A 12,035-nucleotide genomic window follows, 5' to 3' on the forward strand; every position below is an offset into this window, starting at 1 on the left:
TTACAGTCTTGTCCCATCGCTGCAAATCCCGTACGGAGAGTCAAAGGTCGAGAGTCATGACTCCTCCGAAACACGACCCTGCCAAGCCGCGCTGCTTCTTGGTGTACAGTTCGCTTAACCCGGAAGCTAGACGCACCAATGTGCCGGAGGAAACACCGAGGTCAGCTTGCAGCAACCCCACACGCCACAAGGAGTTGCTAGAGGGTGATGGGACAAGGACATCCCAGCTAGCCAAACCCTCTCCTAACCCGGTCGACACTGGGCCAATTGTGCGCTGCCTCATGGGTCTCCAGGTCACGGCTGGCTGTGACACAGACTGGGATCGAACCCGGGGCTGTAGTGACTTCAAGCACTGTGATACAGTACCTTAGACCGCTGCGCCACTTAGGAGGCCCTGTATCTTTACTTTTACTCAAGTATGACAATTGGGTACCTTTTCCACCACTGCTTGTTAATGGAAAACATACGGAAGACAGAGTGGACTACCTGTACTAATTAGCTATCTGCTTCGCCGTACACCTGTGTGTGTGAATGGAAGACAGACACCACAAACGTGTTGTCAGTGAAAAATACTGTTGGCTGCAACTGTGTAAAGAAAATGGTTAAAACAGCATACAGTAAGTGTGTATTATGCATTTGTGAAATTATTTTGTGATATGAAAGTAGAGGGATTTATGGTTCTAGAACCATACCACAATGGAGAATAAATTCACGTTTAGATGGAGTATTTGGCTGTTTTGTCTTCCAGAGACAATTCACCCTTTAAACAGAAAGTGTAATGTTCTTGGACAAAGGAGTATCATTAGGCTCTTTTTGAGCGACCTAACCTGTAACTCCCAGTAATGGATACCAGAAATATTTGGTTAAATCACATTATTTTGTGTAACAATCTGTAGCTATTATCATCTATGAGAAATAAGGTCTTTCAGATTGGGTTTGATTCAAATTGGGAGAGTTTGTCCGTTTAGAATGTAATTCGGCTGAATTTTATGCGAGGAAATTTGACATTATGTAGTATTCTAATGTATTGCAACAATGTACATTTTAAAACTTGTAACTTTCGAGGGATGCTGACTGTCGAGTAAGTTTCCTGTGCGGGAATATAAAAAACAGTGGGTAAGGAGCCCATATCCGTTTAAATGAATTGTCTTGTATCTCTCTTCACATTTTACGCAAATATATTAAGCAGCAATTCAAGATGTAAATTGGAGGGAAAGTAAAGGAGGAGCTTACCGGTAATCATCTCTCGCTTGCCTTCGTCCAGGTGAGTGGAAATTACATCCCCCATCGTTACAGCCCCGCTGGTTAACCAACAAACCCCAAGAGAAGGGGCAAAAAGGCGCGTTGGCCAATGTCAAGGACAGTATCTCAACCTAGGAGAGGAAAAAATACACTAGCCTTCCGCGTATGACTTTGCCTTTCCCCGAAACTACGCCACATACAATGTTTCAAAAGCAAGTTGATCGCTTATCCGCCAGAAGATCTGCGTCGACAAAAAGTGGTGGAAGAGCGTGTCCTGTTGTACCTTTTCTGGATCGTGAGTAAAATCAAATGAAAAGTTAGAAAGTGGGCTAAATTAGTTCATTCTGACAAGACACACCCTCTCAAAATCATCACTCCATCGTGTTCAGCCTGGGTGTGGCTTTTAAAGGAATATTCTGGGTATAAAATTACCAGACTGTGGAGTGCATAAAGTACCCTTTTGTGATTTACAGAAATTATATCTGGCCCAAATTTCAACTTCATTATTGACGTGCGGAAATGTTGCTTTTAGCCTTTGCAAAAAAAATGTAGGCTAATAATCGTTTTTCAACACTAATATAGCGTAGGCTACAATACAGCCATCTATCATGTCGTGAGTGATGATGTTATTCTGTAAAGTTTCTGTTTTTGTAAGAAAGTGATCTTTGACAGGAAACAAAATGCCATGTCTAGGGAGAGGATGATGAGCTAGGGATGGGGATGAGACTGCTCAGGAGGAGGTATACTGCCCCCGTGTGGACCATCAACATTGGCAAAAGTGAAAGGACCACCACGGACCATTTTCATCCAGTTTTGGCTGAAGATTCTTGACCAATACTAATTTAAATGTTTTAAAAACGTTACAAGCGGATGGAGCCTGTTGTTGTGGTGGGCCGGACCTGTGTTGGGGACTTTTGTCATGTCCCTGTCACTGTGGAGGGGGTTCCCTGCTCTGCCCTGGTGGACACTGGGTCCACAGTAACTCTGGTGAGGCCAGATATTGTGCCAGCCCACAACCGTGCAGCTCTGCACAGTCACAGGTGAGCTGGCACCCATGAAAGGGAAGGGATTAATGACTCTGACAGTAGGGGGCAGGTCCTGTGTGGGTGGCGGCTGTGCAGGACCCTTGTATACTGGGGTTGGACTTTCTTAGGAGCACAGGCTGACCTAAATGGGGGCACACTGAGCTTCCAGGGAGGGCCGGCAGTCACCATGCCCCCCCCAATGTCACATTCACTCAACCCAACAAACCCTTTACTCCAACAGTTAAAGCAGCAGAGACTCATGGCTGCCCCCTCCCCCACATCTGTGTGTGACTTTTCCCCAGCCCCCTGTCACCTACGGCTGTGTGTTACATTCCCCCATACCTCCACGACACATCTCTCTGTGAGCCCGGGCCGCACCCCCCCAGCCCAGCTACCCCAGATGGGAGAGGAGAGGACACTGTCTGCAGTGAGGGAGATATGGGGGAGGAACTGTGTTGGTCTTGACCCCGAGCAGCAGGAACGGTTGTGGCAGTTGCTGTTTGAATTCAGAGACAGCTTTGCGCTGAGTGAGGAAGAGGTGGGTCAGACTCATCTGGTGCAGCATGAGATCGACACAGGTGATGCTCGACCCATCAAGATGCGTCCCCACCATATCCCGCTGGCACGCCAGGAGGCGGCAGACAAGGCTGTGTTGGAGATGCAGCGGGCAGACTTCATCGAGCCCTCAGACAGCCCCTGGGCGGCGCCAGTCGTCATGGTTCCGAAGAAGGGGGGCAAGCTGAAGAAGGGGGGGCAAACAGTAGCCTGTGTAAAGTTGGTTTAATAAACCGTCAATTCGTAAACTAAATCCTCTGTCTGGACAATTGTTCCTTTATGATCTAGTCAGGTCATTACAATATTTTTGCCATCGTGGGCCAGAATCATATTACAGGATTATACATCATGTGTATGACTGTATTGGCAGATATATCTACTGTAAATCACGTCCAGATATGCTACTTATTTTACTTTTTTTACATGCATAGAAATAAACCACATCAATGTTCTCCTTTTGGTTGGTATTTTCAATATTAAACATGCAATGAACTACACAGAGGGAAAAGTACACTGTGCATTCAGCACCACGGACAGAACTCTTGATAACGTGTATGCACAAAAACACAAGAAAGAGAGAGCTCAACATTACATTTAAACTAACCAATCAGTGTGTGGAGTGAAGTCTCTGATGGGCATTGACTAGAGCAGTGAAGTCAGGTATAGTTTCTGACGTCGCTATGCACAGGACTGCTGAGAGATGAGAGTCGGTAAGAGATGATCTGTGCCTTGACTTGTTTTGAATCACTGCATCAGACTGAAGATCGACAAGCTCAAGTTGCAGGTCAGTGGGAACGTTATCCACATTGAAGGTGAAAGGAGAGGAAACCAACAGCATTTTCAGTAATTTTCCAACACTTTGAAATCCTCAAAACGACGAGAAAACTCACCGTTCAAAGCACGCATCCGCGATGTATACTTCTCCCGCTGGTCATCTGATAAGGAACAGACTAGTAGTGTCGGAAGGTTGGTGAGATTGTTGTCATCTGATAGGGAACAGACTAGTAGTGTCGGAAGGTTGGTGAGATTGTTGGCTTCTACTTGGCAGGTCAGAAGGAGCTATTTTCCCTTGAAAGCTTTGACAAGGCTGTACATCTGATGTGCAAAAAGGCCCTTTCCCTGTAGTTTGGAATTCAGTTCATTCATGAAGGCCATGATGTCCATGGTGAAGGCCAAATCATCCAACCATTCTTTATCTTGCAGTTGAAGGAAATCCATATTTTCCTTTCATTTGCAAAAACTCAGAAATCTCCAACTTCAGGTCCCACACCATCTCACGTTTGTGTGGTAGGGGAGATCTCCATGACCTGACTCTGTCTCTTCCAACAGTGAGACAAACTGCCTGTGGTTTAAAGATTTTGCTCTTATGAAGTTTACCACTTTAGTGACTGTATCCACAACATGGCTCTTTTTCAGAACACATTTTTACAGAGCACCTCCTGATGAATAATGCAATGCAGGAAAATAATTTTCGGATCTGGGTTCAGCTCAGCTACTTGATCTTGAATCCTTTACAAAAGGCCAACGTGTTTTCCTGTCAAGTTTGGGTACCCATCAGTGGTCACACTGGATAACTTTTCAAAACTCAGTCCCAGCTTTGGTGCACACACTTATTAACCTCCTCCAATAAATATTTCCCTGTGGTTGTGCTCTTCATTGACTGCACTGAAGCAAGTTCCTCTGTCATTTCAAAGTCTGGGGTTATGCCTCGTAAGAATATCAACAACTGTGCCGTGTCACGTGCATGACTGTTCTCATCCAGGGCCAAGGAGAAATGGGTGAAATCCTTTACCTTGTCTGTCAACTGTTCCATATTCTCTGTGACGTCCTCAACACGCCGTGTCACTGCTCGTCTTGACAGGGAAACATTTTCAAACAGCTGTTTCTTGTCGGGGCAAAGTATTGTTGCAGAGTCAATTAAACATTATTTAATGAATTCGCCCTCAGCGAATGGCTTGCTATGTTTAGCAATTCCGTCATTTGCTGAATGCAGTTTCGTGAAAAGTCCTTGCTGCTTTTGCAAATGAGAAAGCAACTCTTTTGATGCACTTGTCCTCTGCTCAGAAGACATATTCCTATATTTCTCTACATGTTTTGTCTGGTAGTGTCGGGACAAGTTGTAGTCTTTCAAGACAACGATGCTCTCTTTGCACACTAAGCCCACAGATTTCCCTGATACCTCAATAGATACATATTTCAATGTCCAGTCTTGCTGGAACACCCTACATTCATAGTCTACTTTCCTTTTCTTTGAAATCTTTGAAAAACTAATTTTTGCACAATTTCTAGCTAACTATTATTCATAATAGGGCGGCAGGGTAGCCTAGTGGTTAGAGCGTTGGACTAGTAACCGAAAGGTTGCAAGTTCGAAACCCCGAGCTGACAAGGTACAAATCTGTCGTTCTGCCCCTGAACAGGCAGTTAACCCACTGTTCCTAGGCCGTCATTGAAAATAAGAATTTGTTCTTAACTGACTTGCCTGGTAAAATAAATTTAAAAAAATAAAAATAACTGTGACGTGTGTCAGCCTGCCAGTCACTGTATGTCCTCGTGCAGTTGTTATTTATGTGTGCCTTCAAAGTAAATGTCCCACAAGCTGTGGGAGTTAAATCATTACACAAAGACTGGCATTCATTGGGCTTTTAATTTGAATAACAAATACGTTTTTCAAAACTTTACCATTGTAAATTCTTTACGTGATCTGAGCATGATTCCGCGGACCGTATTGAATCAGGTCACGGGCTGCATCCGGTCCCCGGGCCGGCCTTTGCCCAGGCCTGCATTAATTGCACTATAACTGTGACACACCGTGCCCACAAACTGTTAGGGCCTACATAACGCTCTCCCAACAGCAAAGCTTTATTTTCAACACCATGGAGTGAATCCTTACCGCTGCTACACCTGGCTGTCAGCGGAGCATTGACTGGCAGCGAAACAGTACATTTAGCCTAATTTACTGCCTTTTAAAAAAAACTCGCTGATATGGCTGACTTGCTTAAACAAATGTTTGTTCAGCACCTTTGAAATGTTCAGCGACAGAATTCAGAACATGGGCGTTCTTACAGTATTCTCCCTGTACACCAAGTCAGAACCGTAAGATAAATATAGAGGGCATATAAGCAGAAAATGAAAGCTCTTACAATATTCAATGATTACATTTCTATAAAACAGGCTATAGGCTACATGTGCACCACCAAGTCAGAACAATAGGCTATGTTATGAAGGGGAAAGGGACTACATTATTAGGGTTAGGCACATGGGCTACTAACAGCTTACTACACAACATACACTTAGCATTCATTTCTTCACTCAGTATACAATATCTCCCTGGCATATTACATCATTATGCAGCAGCATACAATACATTTTTGGACTCACCTTGTTGTGCTGTGCTCACTTGAACAGGAAGGTGGCGCGGTGGTCACTGTGGACCGTTCAAAATGTATTTTCCCAGTCGGAACTAGTTTTTTTCAGAGTTCTCAGTTGTCTTAAACTCATTGAAGTCTGAGATTCCCCAGTTCCGAGTTTCCAGTTGTTTTGAATGCCGCCCGAAGTCATGCTGCATTGATAGCATGGCCAATGTATTCAACTTTTTCAGGCCCATGACATGTGAATGTTTGTCCTTTTAAGCCTGGGAATAGACCCTTAAACCCAGACTTGGACTACACACCCACACCACTGAATAGCAGGCTAGTGATTGCTTTGCAACGCTTGCAGTTAGCCACTGATTCCTTCCAAACCACTCATTGTTGACTTTGCAATTCCTAACTTGTTGTGTAATGTTTATCTGTTGTGTAATGTTTTATCTATAATTTATCTCCATATAAAAAGGATTGAAAAGTATTTGCCAGTAGATTGTCGACGTGAAACATGATGATGACTGCTTGTCTAGCTTGCTAGCTAGGATTTTTAAAGTATGATGTTGACATGATCAGTCCAATCAAAGCTACGGTAGAATAATGTGATTTGATGTCATTTTATGACCTTCATGACCTTGAGCCTTCTTGGATGGGCACTTCTAATAAAACTCTATGGCAGCACCCAAGTGGCTTGAATTTTCGAGCTCTCCCCATAGATTTTGAGGTGACATTGGGTCCCCATGAGTGACAGAACACTGAGCCAATCACTGCGCAACTAGAGAACATTACCAACCCCTACACTCTGTATTTTCTGCTGGCTGCCCCACCACCATAAAAACACTGAGCTAGACTGAAACACCTGCATTTTGTTGCTGCCTTACTCACGAAAGCAAAAAAGAGAACATGTTTGTATGCGACTGTATAAACTCAATAATAATTTCATTTTTTACATTGTTTGCAAACTGAAATGTTTGCCAATGTATTAATGTAAAAATAACATGCTAAAAAATGTGGTTCTGACCCACCTGCCCTGAATGACGGGTCTCCACTAAAACATATAATAATGACATTTTTATAAATGTATTTGGCTAATGTAGCCACTGATATGGGGGTGGAGAGATAAGCAGTGACGTCTCCATTCGAAGCTCTGCAGCGATGTGAGGTGTGCACATTCGGTCGAGCAGAGAAACGAGAGGAATACTGCGAGGGAGAAAGAGGGAGTCAAAGGGAGAGATTGAGAATACGGTCAAACACACAAGAGCATCATGGCACCCATAGGACTCAAGGCGGTGGTTGGTGAAAGTAAGAATACCTTATTATATTTAGCCTATTGACCATTTTATATAAATTGAACATCCATTGATACACATCGAAGGGATGCACTGTGCGTTTTTCTCGGGCAGAGTGGTGATGTGCATGAGCCAAGGACCTATAGCATGAGCCAGGGAGCTATAGCATTAGCCAGGGACCTATAAATGTGCAATTTCTCTGCTACAGCGATGCTGATGCGCATTACAATTTCGACGGATTAGGCTATAATCTGAACGCGCCGCGGCCAATTATCAACTATGAAAAATCGAACTGTGCATAAGAAGGTGCTTTGATCGAGAAAGACACAGATACGCCCATACTACGAATCTGAAATTAAAATACAAACTGTGCGGCAGTAGAGTGACATTACACAACGTTTAAAACCATATGCTATTCCAGGCCATTGATTTATTATATTGAGGCACAATGTTAACTGCACAGTAGAACGTTGTAGGCCGATAAATTACATAATTTCATGTAATTGATGATTAGATGGATCGTAAATGAATATTCTCCACCCAGGAGAGCTGCGTCTAGAGCGTTTATGAGATTCCCGTGTTTCAGAAATGCCTCACCCCTATGATGGATCACCAGTGCAATACGCTGCGTAGAACATCATCCTTCAGCATGAACGGTTCAAACAATAAAATGAAGGTTAAACATCATGATATTCTTGGTCTGCAGTATTAGAGTAAAGGCGGAGGGTGAGCTGTCCTCTATATGGAGGACAGGAATGAAATAGACAGTAAAAACAGAAAAAATTCCGCATTCCGTATGTTAAACACACCTTTTCGAATACGGATATTACGGTGTTTTCATCCGCGTATAATAAGAGGCAATGTGCCTTGACTCATAGGCCTACTTGCCCACGATCTACAAGCATCATTTGCGCAGTTTAAGTAGCAGTTGAAGCCTACTGAAACAGCATCGGTGTATGGTTTCAAAATAAGCATCGATGGTTGTTTTCAGACCGTGCTGTCACTAGGCCTATTGCCCAATCCCCTGGAGGTTGAAGTCCATGGATGTTGTAGGCCATGGTCATGTAGGGGATTTTGAGACATCTCTCTAACTGTTCAAACGAAATATTATGTACACCCATAGGAAAAAAGGTTCTGGATAAAACCAAAAATGGTTATATTGCTTGCTTCATATAGCATATTGCACCACTAAAGGTTCAATATAGAACCCTTGTGTAGGAATCTCAGGTGTTATTCTTGACTGAACCAAAATTGATTCATATTGAACCATTGGGTTCCATATGGAACGTTTACGGGTGCCATATACAAAGCAAGTTTAGAACACTTTTTGGTTCAATCCAGAACCCTTTTTTAAGAGTGTAGCATCACAAATCATCTGGCAAAATGTGTGGACTAGTGGTGCGCAGGTCAGCCGTTTGTTCACCCGCCCGCAATTGTTAACCCATCCGCAACCGTCCGACTATATGTTGTAAAGTGAAAATCTGAGTCCGAACACGACCCTAATCCGCTAATATATAAAATGCGCAGTAGGCTAGTCAGAGAAGGCGAAACGTTTTTTTGCCTGATTTAGATATGTTTCTGCTTATCATTTCCTACATTTTGGTAGGTTATTTGTTAGTCAACTTGTCTATAATTAGATACATGCAGCTTTTCTTTAGTCATTGGACTAAATAATCCTCTGCTCACCGGAATAATGTCATAAATCGATAGAATGGATCAAGTTTTCACTGTCCCCTCTGCTTCTTTTACGGAGCAAGTCCGTTTAGGGTCAGGGGAGAAAAGAAAAATATTTTCAGTGCAACATTTCCAAATGACATCAGTTTGACCGGTTATAAAAGAAATAGAACGATTTGAAAACGACACTACATGTTTCTGATACGATTTCAGTTCTGTTTGGATGCATATTTTATTGGTTGAAATACTATTATCAGCTTTCATGATTCTGCTATAGATAGCACCAGACGGCAGCCCATCTAACGCATTCGCATTCTCTCAAGATGCTGAAATAAATAAGTCATATTTATCTACTGCTGTTCCCAAATCAAAATTGTGCTTACGTTTGGTGTATCATTATACTGCAAGAAATTATTAATTATCCTGGAGTTAATATTAAGGCTATGTGAGCGGTTATAGACCTCCAGTCATTGTCCAAATGTCAGTTTCCATTTAACCCATCTGAACAGTAGGCTACAGTTCCATTGACGTGTAATAGGCCTATTTGAAGTCCTTGTCATATTTGTATAACGCCTCACAATCATCACACAAAACATAACAGGTGTTGTGCCGAATATCTCCCCCCTTCTAATTTCCTTAATGTTTTGGCTAGTGTGACACACAGTTCTGTGACACACAGAGTCAAATACCTTCTATAGAATAAACTTCTAGGCAACAGAAATGAATAATTCATGCATGTGTGTTATATTAAACATAGAGGGAGTAAAATGTAGGCAAGCAATAAACATTTCAGAACAATGGCTGAATTATTATCCTTACACTTTCAAAAAATAGTAGTCGAATAAGACATGGGAGAGATGACGAATTTTGGCAAAGAGATTTATTTATTCACTAATACAAAAATCAATAGCGGATTTAGGTACGGGCGACATGGCAGCAGCCCAGGGCGGGCGGCATCTTGCCGGGGGAGTCACGGGGCATCACCGGGTGCGGGTGGGGGCGAGCGCTGAAGGGGTGGTTCGCTCTGGGCGCCATACAAGCTAGAACCGCAACATACACTTGAAACAAATAGCCAAACCGAAAACTGCAGACAAAAACAAGTGTGCGCATCTTAAACACAAACCAGATTTATTACGGGGTGAGGCATTGTCCTGGGTCTAAAGGCTCACCAAATGAATGTTTTTTTAAAAGATTAAACATGTTCTTATCAGATAATGGCGACATCAACAGCAACGGATTTATATCCAGAGGTTATTGTGGATGTGTAGACATAGACATAGCCTACAAGCCTACTATCAGTAATGGTAGTGCAATTAGATATGCAAAGAATATTCAATAAACAAACCCAATAGCTTGATTCTCAAGAGATAGCCTATTGATCACGTTAGCCTACCAAATTACCAACCTGGACAGAGAGGCAGGCGTATTACGTTTGGTATGTTATGTATCAATTTGTGGATTTCCATCATCCATTTCATATGATATGTTACGAATTCGCATGATATGTTACGAATTGCAATTTGTACATTATGTTACGCATTTGCAGTACCTATGATATGTTACAAATGCCAATTTGTTGTGGCTAACATGAGGTAGGTGGCAAACACTAATGTTAAGCTAACATTAGCTAGGCTAGGAGTTAGGGTTAGGGGTTAAACTTAGGTTAAGGTTAGGAGTTAGGTTAAAGGGTTAAGGTTAGGGCAAGGGTTAGCTAACATGCCAAGTAGTTGCAAAGTAGATAAAAAGTAGTACGTACTGTAGATTCGTATAACAGAGAAATTGGCAGAAATCTTTTTTTTTTTTAAATCATCTTAACAGGACCATGGGCTGCCAGCCATGTCACCGTTTTCATTGTTTTATTTTTATATAAAAACATAGTTTTTTTGTGTGTCAAATTCGATCCGCCCACACAACTAAAAAAATGGTCCAGCCCATCTGACATTTCCCAGAATTGCCAGATGGTCAATCTGCCCCTGCCTAATCCCCGCCTACATGTGCATATCTACCTCAAATAGTCCAGTATCCCTGCACATTATACATTAGGTACTGACACTGTATATAGCTTCTTCTCTTATTTCATACTTATTGTTATTTTGTGTGGTTTTTTTTCTTATTAATTATACTTTTTTATATTGAATACTGCACTGTTGTTTGGTAGAGCCTGCGAGTTAAGCATGTCGATAAAGGCAGGGAGGGATGCATCGAGCACCTGCGCGCTATTTAACTGGGTTGATGGTGAGGAGATTGGCTCGGATTGGTTTACAACGGGAACGTACGCAGTAAAACGCGATACACCACGGGCCCTCTGCAGCACGCGCAGTAGCAACCTCTGTTAAAGGGGGATGGGCAGCGTATAGCGTTTATATCTCTCTCCCTCCGCCTTCACGATTGTGAGCATCAATTCCATGAAGCAGCAGACTACAAAATAGGGCCAGCGATAGGAATGAAAGGCCAAAGTCCATAGATGTGTCAATTCAAATTTGACATTAATTTGTAGGCTGCCTACACCTCTAAACGAAATGAGAGAAAATACGTGATTCTAGTTGCATTACCGGCCCTTAAAATGAATTTATTTAGAAATAATTGAGAATGCATGGTAGCCTATATTTTTATCATTCAACAAAATAATGTATTTTTTCAGCAGCATTCTGCAACATAAAACCATCTCTTTGCTCTCTTTTTTATTGCCACTATAGTGAATCAGTGGTATTGCAGGGGTTAGAGTGCTGTCTGTGCCCAGTCTCATCTGTGCTTCATACAGTATGAAAATGTATGCACTCACTACTCTAAGTCGTTCTGTATAAGAGCATCTGCTAAAAGACTCAAATGTAAAATGTAATACAGTGGACGTTTATGTTTGACTTTATATCAGACAAGAAGGATGTCACACA

The 12,035-nt window shown here is 42.4% G+C and overlaps 2 protein-coding genes across 3 annotated transcripts in view; one reads left to right on the top strand and one right to left on the bottom strand.

The window, feature by feature from the left end:
* The window catches only part of LOC112220357 (protein Niban 2-like), a 40,275-nt gene extending 38,654 nt beyond the window's left edge, over window positions 1-1,621 (bottom strand). The window contains exon 1 of the mRNA XM_024382202.2: window positions 1,234-1,621. Coding sequence (XP_024237970.1) covers window positions 1,234-1,288 — 55 coding nt within the window. The 5' untranslated portion in view covers window positions 1,289-1,621. The remainder of the gene's footprint in view (window positions 1-1,233) is intronic.
* A 5,701-nt stretch (window positions 1,622-7,322) lies between these two features.
* The window catches only part of LOC112219942 (syntaxin-binding protein 1), a 46,566-nt gene continuing 41,853 nt past the window's right edge, over window positions 7,323-12,035 (top strand). The window contains exon 1 of one of the 2 annotated variants that reach the window (XM_042302399.1): window positions 7,323-7,483. In XM_042302399.1, coding sequence (XP_042158333.1) covers window positions 7,447-7,483 — 37 coding nt within the window. In that variant the 5' untranslated portion in view covers window positions 7,323-7,446. The remainder of the gene's footprint in view (window positions 7,484-12,035) is intronic. The other variant, XM_042302400.1, reaches the window with a different exon arrangement.

This window comes from Oncorhynchus tshawytscha, linkage group LG20 (assembly GCF_018296145.1).
Source record: "Oncorhynchus tshawytscha isolate Ot180627B linkage group LG20, Otsh_v2.0, whole genome shotgun sequence".
NCBI lineage: Eukaryota > Metazoa > Chordata > Actinopteri > Salmoniformes > Salmonidae > Oncorhynchus > Oncorhynchus tshawytscha.